At 42.1% G+C, this 26,533-nt stretch overlaps 1 protein-coding gene across 1 annotated transcript in view; it reads left to right on the top strand.

Annotated features, from left to right (window-relative positions):
* The first annotated feature begins 6,859 nt into the window (after positions 1 to 6,859).
* The window catches only part of LOC126161586 (glutathione S-transferase D5-like), a 29,065-nt gene continuing 9,391 nt past the window's right edge, over positions 6,860 to 26,533 (top strand). Inside the window, exon 1 of the mRNA XM_049917532.1 lies at positions 6,860 to 7,003. Coding sequence (XP_049773489.1) covers positions 6,860 to 7,003 — 144 coding nt within the window. The remainder of the gene's footprint in view (positions 7,004 to 26,533) is intronic.

Below are 26,533 nucleotides of genomic sequence, written 5' to 3'. Positions count from 1 at the left end.
GAGGCACCATCATAGCACTGTCCTCTTAAGTTATCCATTGACAAATCAAGATGAGCAAAAACGTCTTTTAAAATACTAAACAAAGCTTGTGATTCCATGTTGGGGGTCTCGTATAAGCCAATAAAGTCTTTGTTGATGATTAAGAAATCATCGACAGTACGAATACAAAATGACACTTGTAAATAATAGATTTCAGCTATCAGTCGTCCTTTTGAAGTTTTATTGGCAGATCTAGATTTCAGCTAGAAGCTAGCCATTCTCATTGCACTATCATTTTTGATCAATGCATGTAATGCCTCTTGGTTGGGCTTCATCCACAATTCATTCCTGTTTTTCAGCTGGCCTGCACACTTCCGTTTCATGCATTTAAGCTACGTGTGAAACAGATGAGGAGTACCATGTATAGGGCTCTTAAAATGCAGGAAGCCTCTTGGATGCTTTCAGCTTGTAACAAGACAACTGTGAAATATTATAACTGCTGCTGTAAGACTGAGATGTACAAGAATCACCTGTAAATAATAGCTAAACACACAAAACTAAGTGGAAAAGTAAAGTGAATCATCAACATACTGAGTTACAGTGAGACACAGGTGTCATACAAAGGGTGGCAGTAAAACTGAGGCATTTGGATCTCTTTGGTGTTCAGTTAGTAACCAACCACCTGTCTTTTAAGCTTTACATAAATGCCCAAACAGAATTTTGAAACAACTTTGGAATTGATTCATGGCCACTTTTCAGTCATAGCTCTTTGATAACTATGATTCAGAAGATATACTGACACAAGCCTAAACTTTCGCAAGCGTAAGGCAAGCTTGATAGACGTGCTTCTGAAGAAAAGTGACTGATTAATCTTAGCTTGGAATTCTGCATGGATAACGAATTTTTTGTGTAATGATTCTAATCTTATAGACGACGACTCGTGCAGTGCAAATGTCATTGCTGCCTGTAGGATCGGAATCTAAAAGTACAAGGAAAGTGAAAATGTAAACCCTAAGCGTTATCGATGAAATAGCGAAGAAGACTGATCTGAACTGTGACCGCAACAATATATAATGTGGACGTGAACATACTATGTAAAATGAAGCAAAGTGCATGATGGTGCAAAGCATGTCCATTACTCTTTTCAAAGGATCCGTTAAATGGGACAAAGAGTCATGTGAAAACCAGTGCTAGGTCTTAATAATCAAAGCCACTTGGTTTCATTATCACACAAAGGGAAATTTTAATATAGTGAAAAAGAATAATGCTGATAATTTTTATAATTGCGATACAATTTTCGAGTACTTTGCTTGCATGATACGTTGCCCAGAATGAACAACGGCAACCATCTCAAATGTTGCAGAGAAAACCACTGAATTCCTAATTTTACCATAAGTAACGAAATAACATGATCAGCATAACATGCTTACTAATACTCAAGAGAGAGCGGGACTGATTTGTATGTGTGCTCACAGATGTCTTTATCCACGTGGGTCCATGCGTCTGAATATATCACGAAGGAATAATAAGTTCATAGTATTTAAAGAAAAGTGCAACACGAGAAATTTCTCTGCAAGAAAAGTGATTCAAAAGTAATGTGCGCTTAAAGGAACATAAGTGAAGTACACCTGGAACATGCAGTGTAAGCTAGGAGCATTTAGCAATCTCAGTCATATACTTGTAACAGTGGAGATAAACGTAGACTACTGTCTGTTTGATACCAAAACTAAAACCAGACAGAATGGTGACTCTTCGAGCTAACCATGCATTCTCTAACTGAAATTCGCATTAAGGCCAATGATTGGCTTGCGCAAGGCAAAGTCCTTGAGCCCTGTAATGATTTCACTAATGTCTACACAGAGATAATGTCGCATGTGAGCTAGGTGGAGCAACCTGCATGTGGGTATAATATGGGGAGTTGTTTTGACGTCACAAACTTGAAGCTGATATTCGCAGTGGTGGAAGTGTCTTGATAAAAATGGAACTGTTCTGATAAAAAATGCCAGCTTGCATCATTTACGGGCGCACTAATGAATTTGATAATAGTCTAAAGTATAAAGGAATCACATTCCATTCATAAGTGAACTCGTTCAAGCTGTATTTTCTTTTGTATACATTAATTTTTGTTGCTCTGTTCACTTTTAACATAGCGCATTTGTTTCTGACGTTTGACGTTTTCTGTCAGTCCAACTCGAAGAGAAGGAAAGATTGGAAACTGACAGAACACTACAAACAATGCCCTTAACAACGTAGGGAAGAGAGCGTAGACGAAACATCAGTTTCGTCAGTCCATATTAAGGAAAATGCTGGATTACGAAAGCAGTCTTTTCATATCACATACTCTCTTCTTGTTTTTTCGCAATATATACCCCAAAATTCATTAAAGAGACGAAATGCGTCGTATTATTGGATCAAAAATGCATTAAACACCAGAAAAGTGTCTGAAAATGCCTTCCTGTTGTAGTGTTATTCGCGAAAGCTTTGTAGCATTTTTGTATTTAAAGCTGCTGTTGCGTACATACGACAGAAATAAAGAAGGAGAAGCAATCGTAAAAGGCACTCTGACAATGTTTTGGAGCATCTAAAACGGCGGTGTCGGCTACATAGCAACACACAGCGTTAAGTCTGCAGAGCCATATCATCTTATTATACCTCCATGGCAGCCTGACAGAAATAACACTTCGGAAGGAAACGGAAGACTTGCGAATGGCGCATTTGCTCGCTTACGAAATAAATAAGCGGAGATAGCCGACTAGTTTGAATTTATCTTTGGATGTAGCGGTGGCACTATTTCTTGGCGCCACAAAGAATAACAAGGGATTTGAGTTTGCACCTGAATCATGCAACTCCACATTGGCAGAAGAATAAAAGCCTGTTGCGTAGTTTGGCACGTTTATTATGTAACTATTCCTCTCGTCAAGTCGCCAAACAACGGAGTGAAGTTTAACAAAATAATCGTATGTTTCTATCAATCTAAATAATACTTTAGACGACGAGTTGCAAGCCTAGTTCCGTGGAGCCGATGAATGTAGTTCGCTACTTCCGCTTATCTTGTAGCGTAATTTCGTGTGAGTCAGCTGCGACCGTGACGCAGCATCTTCAACGGTATAAAACAAGCTGCTGCGTCCCAGCCTGATAACAGGTGCTGGTAACTCACATTTGGTACGTTATGCACAAACAGTCTCTCTCTTACCTACCGACACTAATTCTCCATAATGCGTGACAAGAATAACACTGGCCAACAATTTTGCTGAAAATAACATATTCTTATGTTTATAGGGTGGGAAATCCAAATATGATACTTAAAAAATTGGATCACGCACCAGTTCTTCACAGTTTACAGTTAAATTTATTAAATTAAGCGATTTTTAAATAATTTAACGGCTTTTAGATAGTTAAAATTAAAAAGGAAGTGTAATGAATGTAGATGACGTTAGTAGCACTGCTGAAAAACATTTCCTGCCAAAAAAGGTCGATTCTATTTTTGTTCCTAGTCTCATGAATGAGTTTGGTATTGAATACAAAAAGGGAGACTAGAGGCTGTTTATTGATTCATCCAAAACTACACTCCTGGAAATTGAAATAAGAACACCGTGAATTGATTGTCCCAGGAACGGGAAACTTCATTGACACGTTCCTGGGGTCAGATACATCACATGATCACACTGACAGAACCACAGGCACATAGACACAGGCAACAGAGCATGCACAATGTCGGCACTAGTACAGTGTATATCCACCTTTCACAGCAATGCCGGCTGCTATTCTCCCATGGAGACGATCGTAGAGATGCTGGATGTAGTCCTGTGGAACGGCTTGCCATGCCATTTCCACCTGGCGCCTCAGTTGGACCAGCGTTCGTGCTGGACGTGCAGACCGCGTGAGACGACGCTTCATCCAGTCCCAAACATGCTCAATGGGGGACAGATCCGGAGATCTTGCTGGCCAGGGTAGTTGACTTACACCTTCTAGAGCACGTTGGGTGGCACGGGATACATGCGGACGTGCATTGTCCTGTTGGAACAGCAAGTTCCCTTGCCGGTCTAGGAATGGTAGAACGATGGGTTCGATGACGGTTTGGATGTACCGTGCACTATTCAGTGCCCCCTCGACGATCACCAGTGGTGTACGGCCAGTGTAGGAGATCGCTCTCCACACCATGATGCCGGGTGTTGGCCCTGTGTGCCTCGGTCGTATTCAGTCCTGATTGTGGCGCTCACCTGCACGGCGCCAAACACGCATACGACCATCATTGGCACCAAGGCAGAAGCGACTCTCATCGCTGAAGACGACACGTCTCCATTCGTCCCTCCATTCACGCCTGTCGCGACACCACTGGAGGCGGGCTGCACGATGTTGGGGCGTGAGCGGAAGACGGCCTAACGGTGTGCGGGACCGTAGCCCAGCTTCATGGAGACGGTTGCGAATGGTCCTCGCCGATACCCCAGGAGCAACAGTGTCCCTAATTTGCTGGGAAGTGGCGGTGCGGTCCCCTACGGCACTGCGTAGGATCCTACGGTCTTGGCGTGCATCCGTGCGTCGCTGCGGTCCGGTCCCAGGTCGACGGGCACGTGCACCTTCCGCCGACCACTGGCGACAACATCGATGTACTGTGGAGACCTCACGCCCCACGTGTTGAGCAATTCGGCGGTACGTCCACCCGGCCTCCCGCATGCCCACTATACGCCCTCGCTCAAAGTCCGTCAACTGCACATACGGTTCACGTCCACGCTGTCGCGGCATGCTACCAGTGTTAAAGACTGCGATGGAGCTCCGTATGCCACGGCAAACTGGCTGACACTGACGGCGGCGGTGCACAAATGCTGCGCAGCTAGCGCCATTCGTCGGCCAACACCGCGGTTCCTGGTGTGTCCGCTGTGCCGTGCGTGTGATCATTGCTTGTACAGCCCTCTCGCAGTGTCCGGAGCAAGTATGGTGGGTCTGACACACCGGTGTCAATGTGTTCTTTTTTCCATTTCCAGGAGTGTAGTTTAAAGGCTGTTTTATTACACAATAGTAACATGTATGCATCTACACCTGTTGGACATTCTGTACATAAGAAAGAAAGCTATGAAAACCTAGAAATAGTGCTAAATAAAATTGGCTATTCTGCTCATGATTGGATGATATGTGGCGATCTAAAAGTAACATGCACGCTCCTTTGTCAGCAAGGTGGCTTTACCAAATTTCTATGTTTCTTGTGTGAATGGGACAGTAGGGCTAGGGAACAACACTGGTGCAGGAAGATCTGGCGTGTGAGGGAGTCTTTAAAACCTGGTGAGAAGAACATTCTACGCAAAAACCTTGTAGATCCAAAAACCGTACTCCTACCACCTCTACATATAAAGTTAGGCCTAATGAAACAGTTTGTATAGGCTTTGCCTAAAAATGGACCATGTTTTAAGTATATCCTCCAAAAGTTTCCACACCTTTCAGAAGCTAAACTAAAAGAAGGCGTCTTTGTCGGACATGCAGAAAATTGAAGTTTGATGTTAGCTTTGTATCCACAATGACCTTAAATGAGAAATAAGCATGGGTATCATTCAAGCAAGTCGTTACAAAGTTCTTAGGACATGAAAAAGACCCAAAATATGTTTCTATTGTAGCTACAATGTTAAAGAAGTTTAAAACTTTAGGATGTTTAATAAGCCTGAACGTTCACTTTTTGAACAGTCACCTTGATTGCTTCCCGGACAATCTGGGAGATGTTAGTGAGGAGCAAGGAGAGCATTTTCACCAGGACATTAAAGTGATGGAAAAACGCTACCAAGGCCGCTGGAACACCAACATGATGGGGGACTAATGTTGGCCACTTCACTGAGAAGTTCAGCAAGCTACACAAGAATCTGCAAAGAAAAAAGAGAAAGTAAATACAAACCAATTCCAGCTGACAAGTGAAACCTCTATTAACACATATAACTGTTTTAAGTAGCTTATTGTAAGTACGAGGGTTGGAACTTTAATAGTGGCAACTATTTATTTACAGCTCGTACAAAATAGATATGTATTTCGAAGTTTTACTGACCTTCAAAGTAGTCACCAGAATTGTGTATAACCCACTGCCAGCGATGTGGAAGTCGTAGGATACTCTTAGCAGTCCCAGTTGTGTTTACAGTTCGAGTGGCGCGGTCTATTGCCCGACGAATTTGTAGCAGTTCTGAAGCGAATGCCGTGAAGCGTTTCCTTCAGTTTAGAAATCGAGTTGAACTCACAAGGGCTTAAGTCAGGTGACTGCAGTAGATGGTACAGCACTTGGCAGCCCCATCAGTCAAACAAATCAGTAACAGCTTGCACTGTATGTGCTTGAGCATTGTCCTGCAAAATGATGGTCAGGTCCTGCGGAAAGTGCCACCACTTCTGTCTCTGTGCTGTTCACTTTTGGGCACAACCTATCACCAGCTTCGGAGTTTTTCTCCACATTGAGTTTCAAAGAAATTTTTCCTCCCATTTTTTCTTAGGTTAATATTAATTTCTCATTTGTAGTGATAAGTGATCTGTGCTACACTTATGCTGTGCTATGCCGGATCTGTTTGCTACAGTATTTTGTAAAACAGAACCTAAAGAGGTATCAAGATTAGGATTGGTACAACTGTTATAGCAGCTGTAATCTTACAGCCTATCAGAATGGTGATATTGTGACGTAAATCAAACTGAAAATGTATCCCACAATCACCGGCTGATTATAAGGCTAATTCAAAATTAGCTGCACCACATCTGCTCGTATATTTCGTATTTTCTTAATAAAATCGTTAATATTGCAAAACTTGCTTCTATTCTCCTGTTTACTGCACAATGCGCCAAGTCCCAAATTGCTGTGGAGGAGTGGGTATTTTTGCAAAAGTTAATTATTTAATGTTCAATTTATTTTTCAGAAAGCGAAATGGCTCCGCTGATTCTTTACAACCATCCCTTGAGCCCTCCATGCCGTGTGGTACGAGTGATCGCCGGTATCATCGGTGTTGATCTCAAAATAGAGGATGTAAAGGATGTCTATAAGGACTTGAAGACGCCTGAAATGTTGAAGGTAAACTGTATGTTACTATTTACCTAAATTACCTAATTCATTATTTATTGAGCGGAAGAATATGTTTTCACAAACGTTCGAGGATGAGAGTTTATATAGAAGAAAACTATATAAATTGCTTCCGATGAGGAAAGGAAATTTCATGGGAAACATCCAGGCATTCGCTTTACGTTGTGTAGAGAATTAATGGAAATCATTTTATGTATAGTCTCCCAAATAGGAGTCAATGCCACACAGCCTCCTCTCCTCGCTGGTATGCTTTAGGTGAGAAAATGCTCGTAAACTCTATCATTACCTTTGACACCAGCGAACTTCTTTCCGTGGGATCATCATAGGAATTTGGTTTTGGTGTATTCTAATTACGTGCAGCTGGTGAAAGATCACATGGCTTGGATTTTAATGACATTCAGGTTTTCCAGCCAAAACTTAGATACCAATAGATGCACTTACTGCGTGTGTGCTGAAAGTGGACATATCGCGCCATCACCACTGCAACAGTGAGTAATAACAGAATGTTTTGTTGGCTAAGTGGACATTTGTTAGACTAAATATTCAAATGTGTGTGTTGCAATGCTAAGATGGTACAAGAACTTTTTTTCTATTAATTTTCGCTTCTTTCACCTCTGGCAGTGATTTTTGGATTTTGTAAACGTTTGTTCGGTTCATGTGTACCAATGTGCACAGCTTTTATTAATTCAGAGTTTAAACAGACACAGAACAATCGTCAAATTCAGAAAACCTGAACGCCCTGGGTAGGCAGCAGCGAGCGAACTTTATTGTGGAAGAATAAGCCGTAAACTCCGTAAAGCCTCACAAAGTCATTATCAGCACTGCAGGTAAAACTCCATATGGCAATATGTAGCCCAATCCAGAGTCGAGCAGCCAGGTTCCAGTGCATCATGAGAATGACGTCAGCAATCTTCGCTTAACAAACGCAATGTTAGTGGAGCTCTTGCCCGCTGCTTATAAAGGCATTTTGGTCTGGAAGTAGTGGGATCAGGTGAGTCACTGCAAGCAACCCTATCGTCCGTTGCCGTGTACTGCAACCTTTTTGACTCGGAAACGTCGACATCTTCACTAGAGGAATCGATGTCATTGCCCGTGAAAAATAGAAAACTGCGGCGTGCTTCGGAGTCAATGCCAGAATGTATGTCCCCATACGTATCTATGTATCGATAGGTTAGTCGATTAAGTTCACGTGGTTCAAATGGATCTAACCGCTATGGGACTATACATCTGAGGTCATCAGTCCCCTAGACTTAGAACTACTAAACCTCACTACCCTAAGGACACCTCACACATCCATGCCCGAGGCATGCGACTGTAGCAGCAGCGTGGTTCCGGACTGAAGCGTCTAGAACCGCACGGCCACAGCGACCGCCTAGTCGATTAAATGGTTAGAGGATGTCAAGGAAATACCACCTCCAACAAGACTAGGAACTGGGGATTTTATTTTGAAACCAACCTTCAGGATAAAAACCACAGTACGTACTTGTTTGAAGTGTAACAGCTACTACTGTCACTTCACTTGTTCCTACCGCGTCATCATACACAGGGTGTTAGGAAGCTGCTGTTACAAACTTCCTCGACTCGTAGTGGGGAGTGAGAACATAATACAGTAAAACTTCGTTTACACGAATCCGAAGGGACCAAAAAATCAGGAGTGCGTGTTAAAAAAATTCGTTTTACGCGAAAACCACAGATTTTAATAAGTATCATCTACAGCAGTTCACTAATGTGTAATACACTACACTATCAATCTCGTTATTGTAGACTTATATCACTATAAAGTGAATGTAAAATCCAAGTATTTACAAATTACACTCCTGGAAATTGAAATAAGAACACCGTTAATTCATTGTCCCAGGAAGGGGAAACTTTATTGACACATTCCTGGGGTCAGATACATCACATGATCACACTGACAGAACCACAGGCACATAGACACAGGCAACAGAGCATGCACAATGTCGGCACTAGTACAGTGTATATCCACCTTTCGCAGCAATGCAGGCTTCTATTCTCCCATGGAGACGATCGTAGAGATGCTGGATGTAGTCCTGTGGAACGGCTTGCCATGCCATTTCCACCTGGCGCCTCAGTTGGACCAGCGTTCGTGCTGGACGTGCAGACCGCGTGAGACGACGCTTCATGCTCAATGGGGTACAGATCCGGAGATCTTGCTGGCCAGGGTAGTTGACTTACACCTTCTAGAGCACGTTGGGTGGCACGGGATACATGCGGACGTGCATTGTCCTGTTGGAACAGCAAGTTCCCTTGCCGGTCTAGGAATGGTAGACCGATGGGTTCGATGACGGTTTGGATGTACCGTGCACTATTCAGTGTCCCCTCGACGATCACCAGTGGTGTACGGCCAGTGTAGGAGATCGCTCCCCACACCATGATTCCGGGTGTTGGCCCTGTGTGCCTCGGTCGTATGCAGTCCTGATTGTGGCGCTCACCTGCACGGCGCCAAACACGCATACGACCATCATTGGCACCAAGGCAGAAGCGACTCTCATCGCTGAAGACGACACGTCTCCATTCGTCCCTCCATTCACGCCTGTCGCGACACCACTGGAGGCGGGCTGCACGATGTTGGGGCGTGAGCGGAAGACGGCCTAACGGTGTGCGGGACCGTAGCCCAGCTTCATGGAGACGGTTGCGAATGGTCCTCGCCGATACCCCAGGAGCAACAGTGTCCCTAATTTGCTGGGAAGTGGCGGTGCGGTCCCCTACGGCACTGCGTAGGATCCTACGGTCTTGGCGTGCATCCGTGCGTCGCTGCGGTCCGGTCCCAGGTCGACGGGCACGTGCACCTTCCGCCGACTACTGGCGACAACATCGATGTACTGTGGAGACCTCACGCCCCACGTGTTGAGCAATTCGGCGGTACGTCCACCCGGCCTCCCGCATGCCCACTATACGCCCTCGCTCAAAGTCCGTCAACTGCACATACGGTTCACGTCCACGCTGTCGCGGCATGCTACCAGTGTTAAAGACCGCGATGGAGCTCCGTATGCCACGGCAAACTGGCTGACACTGACGGCGGCGGTGCACAAATGCTGCGCAGCTAGCGCCATTCGGCGGCCAACACCGCGGTTCCTGGTGTGTCCGCTGTGCCGTGCGTGTGATCATTGCTTGTACAGCCCTCTCGCAGTGTCCGGAGCAAGTATGGTGGGTCTGACACACCGGTGTCAATGTGTTCTTTTTTCCATTTCCAGGAGTGTATGTACGTTACTTTCTTGGAAAAAATTCGGTCGCTGACGTTCATGGGAACGATAATATTTTGTAATTTCACAACCAATTGTAATGACAGCGCCCATAAACCCAGCAGTGACGTCGGATGTTGAAGCGAAGTCCAATGCTGTAAACATCTCCTGATGAGTAGATGGAATTGTATCTTATTCTCTTCCTCTTCACTTTCTTCTTGTGGCCCTTCTTGCACCTCGTTCACAGCTTTTGGCACATCCGATTCCACAGAAGCACATACGGCAACATCGTCTACACTAATGAATTCTTCGAAAATAATCCTAGGGTTCGCAACGTCCTGCAGAACTGTCCATTCATCAGGTGAAGTGGCATCTTCTAACTCGTGGACATCTTCAGTGTTGCTACTGTCTCCAAGCTCTGTTAAAGCACTTCGCTATATGATGTGGCGATACTGAGTTCCAGGCTGCTCCCATGGACTTGTTGCATCAAGCAGATTCCAATTTGGGGTTGCACTATTGCTTTCAGCAGCACGAATTGCAGCTCTTACAAGTCGCTTACGATAAGCTCTCGTTATGAGAGAGATTATGCCAAAGATTGGTCCAAAGGTTGAAGGTGGCTTGTGGCGTTGGGTGGAAAAAACTGAACCTTTATGATGCATAGGTTCAGATCATGAACGTTATGGGCAGTACATCTGTCCAATGCAAGAAGAACATGTCTATTTTGAGGAACCATTCGATTGTTGAAACGAAGAAGCCACTTGCGAAATGATGTGCCATGGATCCAAGCTTTCTTGTGGTGAGAGTAGATGCAAGGTAAAGTGTCCACATTTATGTTTTTAAAATAACGTGGTTTCTCGGATTTACCGGTAACCCAGGGAGGAAACTTCTCACTGTCGTCAGCATTACAGCACAGTACAACAGTCACACGTTGTTTGCTTCGTGCTCCACCGTGACATTTATCATCTTTTATCCCCAGGGCGTGATTTGGAAAAAGATTGTAGAAAAATCCAGTTTTATCCATGTTAAACACATCAGACGAGGCCTACTTTTCCCTCACTCGGTTGAATTCATGCAACTAGCTGTTCGCGCTTTCTTCATCAACTTTATTTGCTTCAAAATTTTTACAGATGAAATTGAATGTCTCTTTTGGAACCGATACAACCAACCAGCAGAACAACGGAAGTCTTTGATGCCCATATCTTTAACAATATCATTTGCTTTTGACTGAATCACATGGCCAGTTAAAGGTATGTTAGATGCACGCATATGATTGAACCATTCTAGCAGTAACGTCTCGATGTCTTCATACTTGGCAGTACGAAGTCATTTAGATTTGTTTCCGGAACCTGATGCCGCAACATCAATAATTTTTTCTCGATTCTTAATAATCGTAGGGAAAGTAGATTTAGGTATTCCAAACTCCTCTGCAATTGCTGTTTTCTTGGTACCACGGTCCATCTAGAATCTTAAGCTTTAAGTGTACATCTAGAGCTGTCTGTTTCCTGTTTGCCATTTTCGCGTGCTACGGTACCGGTTGTAACTGTAGTTTTTATTCAGTATTCCAACTCGATACGGCTACGACTAACAGAACACCTGTCAAATTTGGCACTGAGTACATTCCTAAATGCTGCTACACATTATTGAATGTCTTACAATGTGCAGCATACGCTGATTGTTGAGTTGATAATCGCGCCTACCGACCTACAATACGTTAAAAACGAGTCAACAATAAGTATAATTATCTTTGTAGCTACATTTCTTACATTCATTTCGGAAAAAAAATTACGCCTTAGAATACTCTAAGGTCGGAAGTTTGTGTTACAGTGAAATTTAATTACGCTAGGACCTGAAACAGAGTTCGTAATTCACCTTAACCGAAATTCGTGTTAACCGATAAAACATACCATAAGAACTAATGTATTCCTGACGGGACCAATATTTCTTTCTTCTTAACCGCGAGTTCGTCTTATGCGAGTTCGCGCTAATGAGGTTATACTGTATTTTGAATAGGAACCCATGTCCGGGAACGTACAATTTCCAGTCTACGACGGTTTCAATTCAGATGTGTAACACGTCCACGTCTGCTGAGGAAAAAAAAAAAACTCTCAGAGTTCCTTTTCCTGGTATGTAATGGGGAGACAGGATGATGCGTACTACTCCTTGTGGGGTCGACAGCAAAGTTTACTTAAGGAGACTAATTTAGAAACGGAGAAAGATCTGCTGGTACGAGTTCCGGCCGCTGCGCCAGAAACAGAAGTGACCCAGGTGGCATGGAGAGAATGTACCAGAACATGTTTCGTATGTACAATGTCTGACAACGTTGGCGGCCACCACATCGGCCGGCTGCTGAAATACGTCAGTGCTGTTCCGTACGTACAGTACGCTATGTTCTTTTTCTTTTTGGAATTATGTAAACACGTGATGTTCATGTTTTAATACAAATGTGCTTAAGTGATAAATAAGTGTTTTATTGTGTTCGATTTCGAATTAGTGGGTAATAATTGTACTGCGTCGCACCTAATTCAAATCCTCAAGCAGAAGTACACAAGTTTAGCATCTGAACTGAAACAGTCACAGGACGGAAAAGTTACTTTTCCAGACGTGGGTTCCAGCACTCCGCTCTACAAGTCCTAGAAGTTTGTAAAGAGAATTTCCGGACACCCTGCAGGTCCTCAGACAAAAGTCTAGTAATGTTTGAACTTTAATTCCTAATCAAAAGAAATACGTACTTGTTGTTCACAGAAGTTCAGTAATGCAGGTTCTGAGGCTTCTGGGTAAAATTAATAAGACCTATAACACCTAAAGCGACTGAAGATCGTAAGGTTACAGAATCAGTTTCTGTCTGCTTGTTAACCGAGCAGACTGCGATGTACAAGATGAATACGGACTCCATAGACAAAATTGTGGACTTGTTCAGGAGTATTTGCTGAATATTTTGATACAATGCAGCAGTGGCCTTCGATAGCTCATTACAGAGTAATTGCATCTCGTTTGATTTCTTACCCCCGTACACCTTTGTATCTGAATGGCGCTTAAAAATCTACCCAACAGTGGAAAGATCTAAGGTACACGTTATGTGTCTTGTCTATAAAGTAACTTGTTCCATTCAGTCACCGTAGTCTTTACCCTCAGCCTTGCATTCAGACTGCTCCGTTCTGTCTCGCGTTTTTTCAGGCAGTTATAGTTGTGCATTGTCCGTGATACACAGGAGTATGGATAGGTTTACTGATAAGGAATTGGCCGATATGCACTTCGTGTGTGGGTGCACTGAATAAAGTGGAAGAGCAGCAGAACCATACTGTGCTGAGCTGACAGTTACACACCACAGTACTTTTGCATATTCTGAGAGTTGTTGATTTACTCTGTGTCCTGAGCTGAACATTTTGGTGACTGCTATTAGAAACTTTTGAACGTACGAAGAGCGTTCAATAAGTAATGTAATACATTTTTTTCCTAAGAGCATGTTGGTTTTGTCCAGGATTTCAATAAACCATATTATTCCTCACTCGTTTTGCTACAGAACCCTATTTTCCCACACGAACTCCCTTCAATGCGACGGGTTACTGGGAGGGCATGTATGCTCGCATGGTACCACTCCACTGATCGACGCCGGATCCAAAGTCTTGCTGCATCAATGACCTCCCCATCGCCCATGTCCTGCTTCCCGCGTAGTACATACTCCATTGGGCCATTCACTTGGAAGATGGAAGGTGCGAGATTCGGGCCTTAGGGTGGATGAGTTGGGTTACTCTGTGGTACGCAGATTTGTTTCCATTTTTGTGGCGACGAACACACTGAAGTCGTTTCTTCAATTTCCTTAGCGTAACGCAATAATTTCAGACTTGATCGTTGCACCATGAGGAAGGACATCAAAGAGAAAACTGTCGCCATGACTTTACCGCCTAAGGGTGCGGCTTTGAACTTATTATCCAGACGGGATATGGTGTGGCGCCACTCCATGGGTTGCCGTTTTCTTTCCGATTGGACATGGCGAACCCATGTTCCTATGACGATTTCCGACAAAAAGTGTCACTATCAGCCTAGTAAGGGGCAAGCAGTTTGCAAGATCCCCTCGCTTCTAAACTGACACTGCTATTACTCAGCTTACCCGCGAGTCCGTAGAGGGTGATATATGTGACGTACAGTATGACTGGTCAGCATTTCCACCCGGAATTTGCGAGTGTAAGTGGGACCTTCTTTGATCCGCCTTGGTGGGTCGTGTCATCGGATTTCCTCCTACCTATGCGCGGTGCAGCTCTCGTAAATGTCGTCCCCTGCAGATTCTTCATTGGCGCACTGGATGTCTCTGTCGGTGAAAGCTAAGTATCTGAAATTGCTGTCGATCAACTTTGGGGTATCTATTTCCTCGAAATTAACATTCAGAATGCCGTAATATTACTTTTATTCCTATTAGATCAATAACCGAGAGCATGGCTACCACCGAACAAAACAGGAAGAGGTGTTAACGCCGACTGCCGACTATGGCGCACAGTACGTATCTCTTACTACTTTCGTCATAGTTCGTGGATTTCCGATCAAATTCGTGCTTACTAAGATATGCATTTGTTAATGAACGGGTGTGAATTTTGACGAGGCAAAATTATGATAAATAGTTTTAAACATCCAGAGGCTCCTCCTACTATGCATGTTGTCATAAATGACTTTAATTATTAAATGTAAATAAACAAAATCGGCGACTTTGGCGCCAAGATGGCGATACTTCCCGCCATGTATATTTCCCAGGCTAACGCTTATTGCTACGGTCCAGCACCGACCCCACCCCACTACGCGCGACATATGGTCGCTTCGTCACCTAGCCAGCCAGCGTGGGAGATGCTCTCCGATTCATGGCCGGCTACGGACTACAGCACTTCCTATCGTGAACAATGAGAGACAATAATTTATTGAAACTGGTAAAAATGTCTTCCTCACTGTAATGACACATTCCGACGCAGAGACATACAATATCTTAAAAGCTGCGCCAAAGATAAATTGAGAGGCATGTATATTATAATCTTTGTAAAGTTCACATTGGATTCTCTTTTGTTTCATACTCCAAGGAGCTAAGGGACACTTTCGATTGTTGCCTCGTGGAGGATGGACGTGATTTTTGGACTGTGCGGAAAGGCAGCCATGTAGTTAGTAATTATGGTTTGTGCGACGAGCAGAGCAAGTCTTATTGTCTTGTGAATAAAAAAAATAGTGAGAAGTATCGAAGTGTTACGAAAATTATTTAAAGCAACGTAGCATTGTATTCCCTGGTTTCCACCGTCTTCGTGAAGTGAACCGATGCCGACTTAGGAAGATACACACGGTCAACAAAGAGAAGAACTTCGATGGCGACTGATAAATTAATATTGTGGCAGAAGGACTAATTCTACGTCTAAGGTGAGAACTCTGATTAAATCAACAATGACGTAGAATTCAAAATGTAATTAATCGGAATGGTAAATTATATTACAGGCATATTTCACGCAGCACTGTATTTGTCCGCATTCAAGCCGGTCAATACAATCCGTAGAAAAGTCTTTCAAAAATTATAAAGTTAAAAAACACAATTAAATCAAATGTTTTTTTATTTATTTCGCCACACTGGCGACCGCTGACAGGGACAGTGCTGGTGGAACAAAGAGTAAGTACTTGATTGTTGTGCTACAAATGTACTTGTACTAATTACTGTTTCTCTGTTACATGACGCACATGGAAAATGATGAATAAGGTGAAACAATGTTAACTGTATAAACGGATGGCACAATAACCAGAAGGAACAAGGACAAGGATTTACAAAACTAACGTAATCGTGAGTGACGCAGCTCAGCCGGAATTAAGGTAGGAAAGCGCAAACGCATGCAGTGGCTGCACCTTGGCTTAGCTCCACTTAAAGCAGAACCTTTTCCTTTCCATATTAAAATCCTGGTAGTGTTTGTGGCAACACACAATTACACTTTGATAATTACTTTTTATGTTCAACAATCGCAGAATTAGAAGACGTAGTGCGCCATCTTGTAAATTTCCGACGCGCAACAAATAACAATCGCGAGATATTTTTATTAATTAAACTGCGAGAGAATTTAAAGATTTAGATTAACAGTAAAGTACAGATAAAAATAATATCTCCACAATGGAATCGGAGAACTTTAATTTGACAAATGTTCATGGACACGCCACCGATTCTGACAATAGTGACGTAAATGATGACGCAATTAGTTTTTCCGCACAACATAATGTAGAAGTAAATACGATTCAATTGCACTCCACAGGGATTAACAATAATGAACCACTTGCAAATGAAACCTTGTGCACAGTCGATGAAGCATCGATTACCAGATCAGATGAAAATATTTCGCGTGAAACCAGTGAACCTAGCCCGGTTTCGATTCAATCAGATCGTGGTAGAGAAACAATGGCTACAAATAATGGCATAAATACAAACACACAAGCTTCGTCAGTTACGCTTGAGGCATTATATAGTCTGATGTCAAACGTGAGCGAGCAATTATCTGATTTAAAGATCAGCCACAACACAACGAACACAAAACTGGCGAATCTAGAAGTCAGCCACAACACAACGAACACAAAACTGGCGAACATGCACAGACATTTCGATCAACGCTTAAATAAACTCACCAATGAAATCGATCAAAAGATCGAAGACAAAGTCATCAAAACCGTCAATAGTGTATACAATGTATTGTCAAATGACTTAGAAAAGAAATTGTCAGATCTTACAAACAAACAGGAACAGGAACTGTCAGAAATAGTAGAAACACACAATCAAACACAAACCGTACAAAAAGAAATACATGAAAACGTACAGGCTATTCAATTAAATTTAACAAGAGTACAGTCCGCATGTGAAGAAATACCTGACCAAGTTAATAAAGTTAACGAAGAAGTCGGTTTTCTGAAACAGGAGACTCGACGTATCAAGGCGGACATTATCAAAATAAATGAAACTTTAGAAAACGGTAATGTAAATGAATCAATAACTGACCGGGAAACAAAACTTTTTGAAAAATTAGGTAATGAAATCAAAGTAGCCGAGGATAGAATACGCAAGGAAATTGCTGGTAGACTGAATGTTTCAAATGATTTGCCTACGTCAAGCAGCAGGCAGCGCGACACTTATTCACCCGTGCCAGATTACGATGTCAATAACGCAGAACATCACGCGCCCTGTCCGGCGTATGTGCACGCACCGGCACAGGCAAACAATGGCTATTCGCCAAACGCGGTGCTGCAACAGGCAGTAGGCGTGTCGCCTTGCATCTCGACGATTCTAGTCGATGAGAGCCTGTTGAAACATAGACAGTTTCCAGTTTTCTCCACAGAATCCAGAAAAACTCATCCAGTCGTATTTGTAAGAGCATTTAAAAATGTCTTACCAAGAAACTGGACTGAGGCACAGAAGATTAGATATGTAGTAGGCTTCACACAAGGCGACGCACTTTTGTGGGCCACAGACATGGCTGAACAGTGCGTCACCTACGAACAATTTGAACGGGCTTTCTTGGAGAAATATTGGTCTGCTGGGGTCCAAGAAAGACTGCGACGTGAGGTATTCAACCCGCAACCGTTCAACCTAAAAAACGGCGGGTTGAGAAAGTATTTCGAAAAGTACTTGAATAAGACGCGCTATTGGAACAATCCAATACCGCACGTAGACGTTCTCAAAATTCTGAAAAACAGACTACCCGCGAACTTACGCGAAAAAGTGGTAACCATACCGGAGAACGACCTTGAATACTTTCTTTCCGTGCTTGACTCAATTGATCTAATATACGAAGAAGAGCCGAGCACAAGTAATCGGAATGAATATTCCGGAACCAATCAAAACAACGGTAACGGATATCATTTTAAAGGCAGTGGACAAAACCCACACAGTTGGCATCCGTATGCGACAAGGCCAAATAATGGAACCTGGAATTACGGGAATCGGAGGAATTCGGCGCCACAGAGACGTGAAGACCGAAGGTATAGTACAGATTACGGTCCACGCCGGTATGGAAATGATAGAAATCATGTGAATGATTGGTCAGGCCCGCGTGATGAAAGGCGGCACACAAATGAAAATTACAATAGTTACAGTAATAGGAATGACAGACCAAGGAGGAATAGCGACGGCCGGTCGCAAGAAAATGTTGCACGCAGCGGTCTGGAACCTAATTGGCGACAGAATAACCACTCAGTACACTTTGTAGAGGTAACGGACAGTACTGAAGCAACGCCGTTGCCTCCCCCGGTAAACAACAATCGGTCGTAATGAGCCCCCACCGGCCGACCGATTTGACAACAGGGGGCACAAACAAGCACACATTACATCTTAGACAATTATTTTTAAGATATGATCAGGATGCGACCGTAGAAGATGATCTATGTGAAGAAGAGAAGAAAGCACCGGACAAGGTAAGTGACCTCGTGCAGGCTGTAATAACAGCAAAGATAGGAACTATAATTACCAACGTAATTTTAGATACAGGCGCATCTACGAATATTATTTCTAACAGTTTATTCAAAGAAGTTTCGAAAGCATTAAAAGTACCAGTGTTGCCAATGGAAAATTGTAAAATCTTGACAGCTGTAGGTAACAAGTCAAAAAGTATTAAGTGGCAGACGCAAATACCTGTTACCATTAGCGATGTCACGATAAACTGTACATTCTTAATCGTTGACAAGTTAATCGTCAATTGTATTTTAGGTATGGAAGTTTTCCGGCAGCATAAAGTAAACATCGAAACTAGTAATCATCTGGGGGCATATGCCAGCTAAAAAACGCATAGTCAACTACACCTAATGAAACATGTGTTACTGTGAGTCTTAACGCTATAAAATAAACCATACGGTACTTTTGTAGTCTAACTCAGTTATTTAAGAGAGAGGAACGAAGACAAATTAACGCGAAGGCCAGGGTTTGTTCGCTTGAGACGAGCAACAAGCCACGCGTAGAAGTTGCAATTCAACGCTCAGCTGATGAGCACGCGATAGCTGCATGTCAAGACGAGGTCATTGGCCGCGCTGTAGGCAGCGAGCCGGGGAGAAATCTTCCCCCTTCCCTGTCCGATCAGCTGAGTGTATACAAAGCGCGAAGGCGCATGCGCGGTCGAGTCCAGACGAAACGTGACTCATATTACACGATGGCGGCTATCAGGAATAATGTTCACCAACAATGCAGAGTTTTCTCCGCGCCTGCAGTCCAGTCATGGTACACAAGCGCGCATGCGCGAAACGTTTAAAAATTTTGAGACCATGCTTACTATGAGACACAGTGACGAGAGCCATTCAAAAACAAGAAAGAAAAGGATACTCAAGTCTTGTAAATAGTAGCTTAGAAAATTTAATTATAAGCTGGTATTACGTAATAAAAGTGAACATACAAGGACATACTGGTCATGGACGGTATTCTAATATTATATTATATTGAGTAAAATCTTAGCTTGTACGGAAGGAGAAAGAAAATAGAAAAAAAAATAAATAAATAATGCAGATAGATAACCGGAAGAAAGGCTATGTACACGAGAACAACACACCATTACATATAGGGAAAAAGCAGCAAAGAGGAAAGCAAAGAGATAACGCATACATTTACATTACACAGTAGCTAGCGATTTTCAGAATGAACAACAAGGTAAACGTGTGAATTTTTGTGACTAAGGAAAAGAATGACACAAGCTTTAAAATAGGAAAATAATAAACAGATCTATGCAGCGTGAGTAATGAACTGAATCGCTCTCAAAGCAAATACCTAGGATTTGAAACACATTAACGTTAGGAAACACCTAAAGCACTCAGCAAACAACTTTGTAGAATATATAAGCTATACACGAGGTTACATGTACGAAGGCTAAAGTGTAAAGGAGGAAAATATGGAATGATTGCGCATTAATGGACCGTAAGGCAGTTATGTATGTAGGAAGAAATATTTAGTTGTAAGTATTATTAGTATGAAGGGACGATGCTCAGCACACCCTGAATTATTTTGGAATATTGAAGGAATGGTGCAGGGTACCGAAAAAGGGCCCCACCAGCAATGTGTATATTTAGTGGTAGATATTTTTTTGTGTGTATAAACGTATATATGAATGTGTGAAAGGCGAAAGAAGCTCTGTACATGTACGGAACTTAAACAACGTAGAAGTGTATAAGGAAAATTAAACTCTAAGACAACTTCGTATAAACAGGTATACCTAACGTCAAGAACCAACTTAATTAAAACCGTAAGACTCTACGAGTTTACGAGAAAATGCGAAAAACCTGATACAAAGTGCAACATTAGCGATTCTTCACTCATGTATGCAGAAGGAAGGTATGGATTACTTTACACACTTGAAACATGAAATGATAAATCACGTCAAAACTATATCTTCCATACATTTCACGATTTACAGTCACAAAGAATGAAAATGATATCGCCGCTGTACGAGAAACAGGTAAGTAGTGTGATCGACGACCTGTAAGCAAAGGAATCGTCTATAAAATAAACTGTGAAAAAAAAAAGAACGTCATACAGAATTTCATGCTGCACTGAAGCTATGCAAGTCTGATTATTCGTGTACATAGATTTTCATGACAACCGATGCATTAAAATGTCTATTTTTTCTCGCATGATAACACAAGACGCCTATAAGCGTACTTAAATTGAAAATGATACACGCACACAAGGGCGTGCTGCTATTATGAAACACTGTACATATTAATAGTAGCTACACCCTGAACTTCAAGATTGTATGTTTATATGTCCATGTTAGTGTAGGAAATTTTATTAGAGGTAACGATTTACAAGCACACCAGAACGTGCTTAAGCACAAAACACTGTACATATTAGGGTTATGCTACATATAAATTATTATTTCGTGCATTTTCATATTTTATAGGTAAAAACCGTAGCATACACGTAGTCGTTGCCATTACCCTAAGTAGAAGGTAGAAAATTCCCTTCCCAAGCTTCAGTGGAGCGGCTACAGGTGTATTCTCTGCATGCTGATGCATGTCGTTGCGTATGAAGAATACGTAACGAAGGTAAACCTTAACTTACACTCGAGTTCAAGAAAGAAAACAAAGGACTTGTTCCTTCTAACTGATTAATGGAAAAGGGTGTGTGTGTCAGTAAAATCCAAGACGAAGAAGCCACTATGAGTGGTCAAAACTTTTTTCAATTTTAGTCGATAGTTTTTTCCTGTAATTAATGTAACTAATGTATTGTATGTGTTTTATGTTATTCCATTGTATGTGATGTACTTTGTATTTCATGCCAAATCCCGTGACTTACAAATTTGTGAATATTTATGTACATTGACCAGAAGTATTGAGGGGAATGAATCTCGGTACAATAGGTAAAAGGGGTTAATACGAAGAAAAAAGTGTAGTGAAAAGAAAGTTTCGATCGCAATACTCGCGGTTAAAGTGGTGTGTGTAGAAATTGAAATTGTGCAAAGTAGTGCTACGTTGCAAGTGTCAGCGAGCCTAAACAAGGGACATCGAAAAATTGAAGCTAGTATCGTCAAACGACCCATGGCGTCACAATAGGAAAGGATAGTGCCAAACAAGTTTGACATGGTACGCTTCTTACCTGCTGCTGCATCGACGGGATCGTCCTCCACCTCGCACATAGTGTGCTGTGTTCTTCGGGGCACATATTTCAATGTACCTCGTCGTATCCAGTCTAAGTACTGGAAGGAACTGCAAAAAGCACACGCATACTGAGGTTCGGAAGTCTCGACGGTACCCGCACGTCGGTGTATATTCAGTGCACTGGCGCGTGCATTCAACCAACGTCGCCAGCTAACGGACGACCAAACAATCAGGCGCGCGTATCACCCGCCCATGTTCAACACTGGGTCTAGCGAACAAAGCTCGTCGCCCCAGAATAAATACAGAAGGTAATACAAGGACTTAATTCTCACCTCTGATGAGGAAGGAAACATTTGTAAATAACGTTGTATTCATTGTATATTTTATTGTACAAACTTTACCACATGATGTTTTCTCAATATTAACCAAAACTTTGTATATTAGGATTAAGGTTTGTAAATATTAGCATAAGTATACCAAAAACTGACACACACTCAGTAATACCAAAGAATTCACAGTGCCATGAAAATGAGACAATAGAAATGAAGTTTGTACATAAAAGAACCCCAAACCTATCAATTGCAAGGTCGACTACTGTATCCTGTCAATCAAATAAAATTTTCTAGTGACAGTATACAGTAGGGGGGCAGTTGTAATGACACATTCCGACGCAGAGACATACAATATCTTAAAAGCTGCGCCAAAGATAAATTGAGAGGCATGTATATTATAATCTTTGTAAAGTTCACATTGGATTCTCTTTTGTTTCATACTCCAAGGAGCTAAGGGACACTTTCGATTGTTGCCTCGTGGAGGATGGACGTGATTTTTGGACTGTGCGGAAAGGCAGCCATGTAGTTAGTAATTATGGTTTGTGCGACGAGCAGAGCAAGTCTTATTGTCTTGTGAATAAAAAAATAGTGAGAAGTATCGAAGTGTTACGAAAATTATTTAAAGCAACGTAGCATTGTATTCCCTGGTTTCCACCGTCTTCGTGAAGTGAACCGATGCCGACTTAGGAAGATACACACGGTCAACAAAGAGAAGAACTTCGATGGCGACTGATAAATTAATATTGTGGCAGAAGGACTAATTCTACGTCTAAGGTGAGAACTCTGATTAAATCAACAATGACGTAGAATTCAAAATGTAATTAATCGGAATGGTAAATTATATTACAGGCATATTTCACGCAGCACTGTATTTGTCCGCATTCAAGCCGGTCAATACAATCCGTAGAAAAGTCTTTCAAAAATTATAAAGTTAAAAAACACAATAAAATCAAATGTTTTTTTTATTTATTTCGCCACATCACGTAAGAGGCACCTTAGAAGTTCCACACAGATGGTCCTTCGTGCTCCATATAGTTTTCTGTTAGGTGGCGAGGTACGCAGTGGGTACTAGACTTGGCCACTGTTTCTATGTTTCGATACAGTTTATCGATACCTGGAACTGTTTCAGTGTTTCGGAACGGCTATGGTTCACTGTTTCGAAACAGTGGTGTTTCATTCCGCCCTTGTCTCGGATCTCGAGCCAGACACAGAAACTGTATCGTTGTTTCAAAATAAGACTGTTTCAGTCCACCTGCGCCTGGAACGGACTAATTGTATCGAAACAGTGATGTTTCATTCCGCTCTGTGCCGGACGATACTCGGGCTCGGCACAGGTACTGAAACACAACATACCACTTCATGAAACACTTTCAAGAGTGTCGAAATCTTTTGACAAGCAATAGCATGAAGCTCAAGATATCCGAAAATAAAGCTTCGTTTCTAGCTGACTGTCCTATTCCGAAATGGCGTAACATCTGCTTTATAAACACTAACCAAACAATAAAACAACGCATACTATTTGCATTCAAAATAATAAATATGTGAAAATCATTCAGTCAAATTACACTTTCTTTATAACATACGCTTCTCTGTTCATGTACAGTAATCATATTAAGAAACGCAAGTAAGACTACAACATTTTAAATAAAAACAGGCGTAGAGTGCCAGTTATTAGACATGTTTATAAATTTGATGTAGGTATAATTGCAAGCAATCTGTTTGACGCATCACTGATAGTGTAATGGTGAACGGGAAGCATCGTAAATTCATAGTAACGGTTCGAAACACCTTGAAACACAAATTTTTTTCTGTTATATTTTGTTATTTATTCGAATTATTTGGCGTTATTTGTGAGTCTATAGTCACTGTGTCTATTATCCACAATGATTCCCTTTGTGTGCATGGAAATTAGCAGGATGGGTATATTGGCCATACTAATGGAGTGTGGGAATCCCAGTAGCATATCTGTTGTTTCTGCAGTTTGCTCCCACCTCCAGTTCCGTTCGTGGTGGTTCTTCTGTCTTCACCTAAGGCTTTCCTCAGCCAATTGAAAAGGATGAAAGTCACATGACACAAAAGCAGCGCATTTGCTGCAGGAAATACGAAACTGCCAAGACGCCTAAGTGATAGTTTCATACTTTCTGCGATATGATTAGCGCTCTCGCACCTCATTTGTGTTTATATGGACATACTTATACAGTAGACATTCAAGATGATAAAATGTGTAGATTTATTAGATTACAAAATAAACTGTTTCACTGTTTCGAAACACCGTATCGAAATATTACATTGTACTGTTTCATTTGTTTCGAAACATTTACGTGTTTCAGTTTGCCCATCTCTAGTGGGTACAGTGGTACACACTTCGAGAACACCAGCTGGCGGTCGAGTGCGTCAGCACTACCAACAGGGGTGTCTAGCTGGGCAGCGAGGTGTTTGGTTGCGATCCGTCGACCACGTTCCAGCATTGGATGAGTCACAGCTGCGTGCGACCGACCGGCACGCGAGAGGTCGCACAAGTTTGCACGACCTTGCGATAATGACATTCGCCTCGCCCAACGACTCACCGTGCTGTTGTTCACTCCCGGGTTTCCACAAATATTCTGCAAGTACCGATGAATATCTGCCACGCTCTGGTTTTGCACCAAACGAAACTCAATGACAGCTGTCTGCCTGGAACGCACCTCCGCTATAGGCGGCATTCCGAAGGCCAACGCATAGTGCATCCACTATCGGAACGTCATGGTACTGTAGTGGCTGAAGCATGAATATTCCACGATGTCCCGCAACAAACTCAAAATCTGCAATCGAAATTGGCCGAGAAAGAAATGCGTTGCGTTACTTACTGAAAACCTCTCGGTTTTCACTGAGATAAAGGTAATTTGGGTAACAAGCCGTATAATTATTAATTAAATTATTGTTCCGTAAGGTTCCATCGGATACCACGGGATCCTTATAACAAAATTAGCAGAAAGCGTCCCTGAACCGTCTGCAAAATTTTGTGAATGGCGTTCGTATTCAGCCTGCATTACGGCCAGTTTCTGCTAGTCATGCCCGTGTTTTGACTGATGGTATTAACAGTTTCTGCAGGGAACGTAGTAAGTACTTGATATCTGGTAAACTGATATGTCAGTACGTATTTTGATCTTGATGGAGTAGTTGCAGTGTTAATCTAAATAGTGAGATGTTTTGTAACGATAGTTCTGAATATCGCTGTACCTCTCCAAAACCGGGAATCATATATTGCACTGCTTCCATCCGAACGGTAAAAGTTTATTCACAATATTACGCATTATTCATCAGAGGCATCATTTGAAACCTAATCTGCCTCTTTCACTAATTCCAGTTATGTATATAACAGCATTGATAATGTTCGACATTACAGGTTCAAATGAGTTACATCGACTTCTCTGTACAATCATACTGTCGAAGAGTAATTTACGCTAACCATTGAAATTCATTACCTGAAAACTTCGTGCTTTCATCGTTAGAAATTTGATCAGAGTCACTATCAGCTCTCCATGCACATGAACAAAAGAAAGAAATCTTGAAAAATTGTAGTTAAATTTAAGAAATTATACAAGCTCATTTTAGATAATCGCGTGGAGTCCATCCAAATACTCATTTCTCTTTAACTGCCGCAAACTATCGTTGTCGAAAATTTGTGGGACATTTTCAGGACTCTATTACCGTTCTCTACAAACCTCTTATTTTTCCCTAGCATGCTCACTTTGTGGACTAAGAAGTTAGTAGGAACAATTGAAAGTATTCTCTGGCCTCACAAGCACTACCTTTGCATATACGAGGAACTGTCCAGATAGAGTGGTAATAATCGTCCCTCTCGTTCAACATTACTGATGGCAAGTCTGCAGTGTTGGCACCGCATAATATCTTTTCAAACATTACACAAGAAAAAAGAAATAACGAATAACAATTTGAAATATAAAACACACAATTGCCTTACTCTAGGAAAGAAACATCTCGATTCACATTTGGTCCTATTTAAACAGTTCTCGAACTAAGACCTCCGAGACGTCGGTCACTCTGACTTAACTTGTAACTCACCATCACCATGTACCAACTAGTAATTAATTTTTCTAGCATTCATTTCTCATGTTCTAACGTCCAGTGTTGATGATTGACAACAGCAGTAATTAGCAGGTAAGCAAACAATGAGGTGATCAATCTATAGCGGGAATATGGCTCTTGCTTGAATTTTTGTTGTTCACTGCCAGTGAACTGTCGAGGCAATTGTTGCTCAGTAAGACATAAGTTTCATGTTACAGTCCCAGTTAGCCGATGACAACCGAGGCACACACGTTACTGAAGACACCATTTGATCCTGACAGCAGTGACTTCACTGACATCTAGCTGTGTACGGCATGCCAATCAGCTGCTGCCCATGAAAGACTTATCGC

This window comes from Schistocerca cancellata, chromosome 2, assembly GCF_023864275.1.
Source record: "Schistocerca cancellata isolate TAMUIC-IGC-003103 chromosome 2, iqSchCanc2.1, whole genome shotgun sequence".
In the NCBI taxonomy this organism is placed as follows: Eukaryota; Metazoa; Arthropoda; class Insecta; order Orthoptera; family Acrididae; genus Schistocerca; species Schistocerca cancellata.
This window is presented reverse-complemented; position numbering and strand designations above follow the sequence as displayed.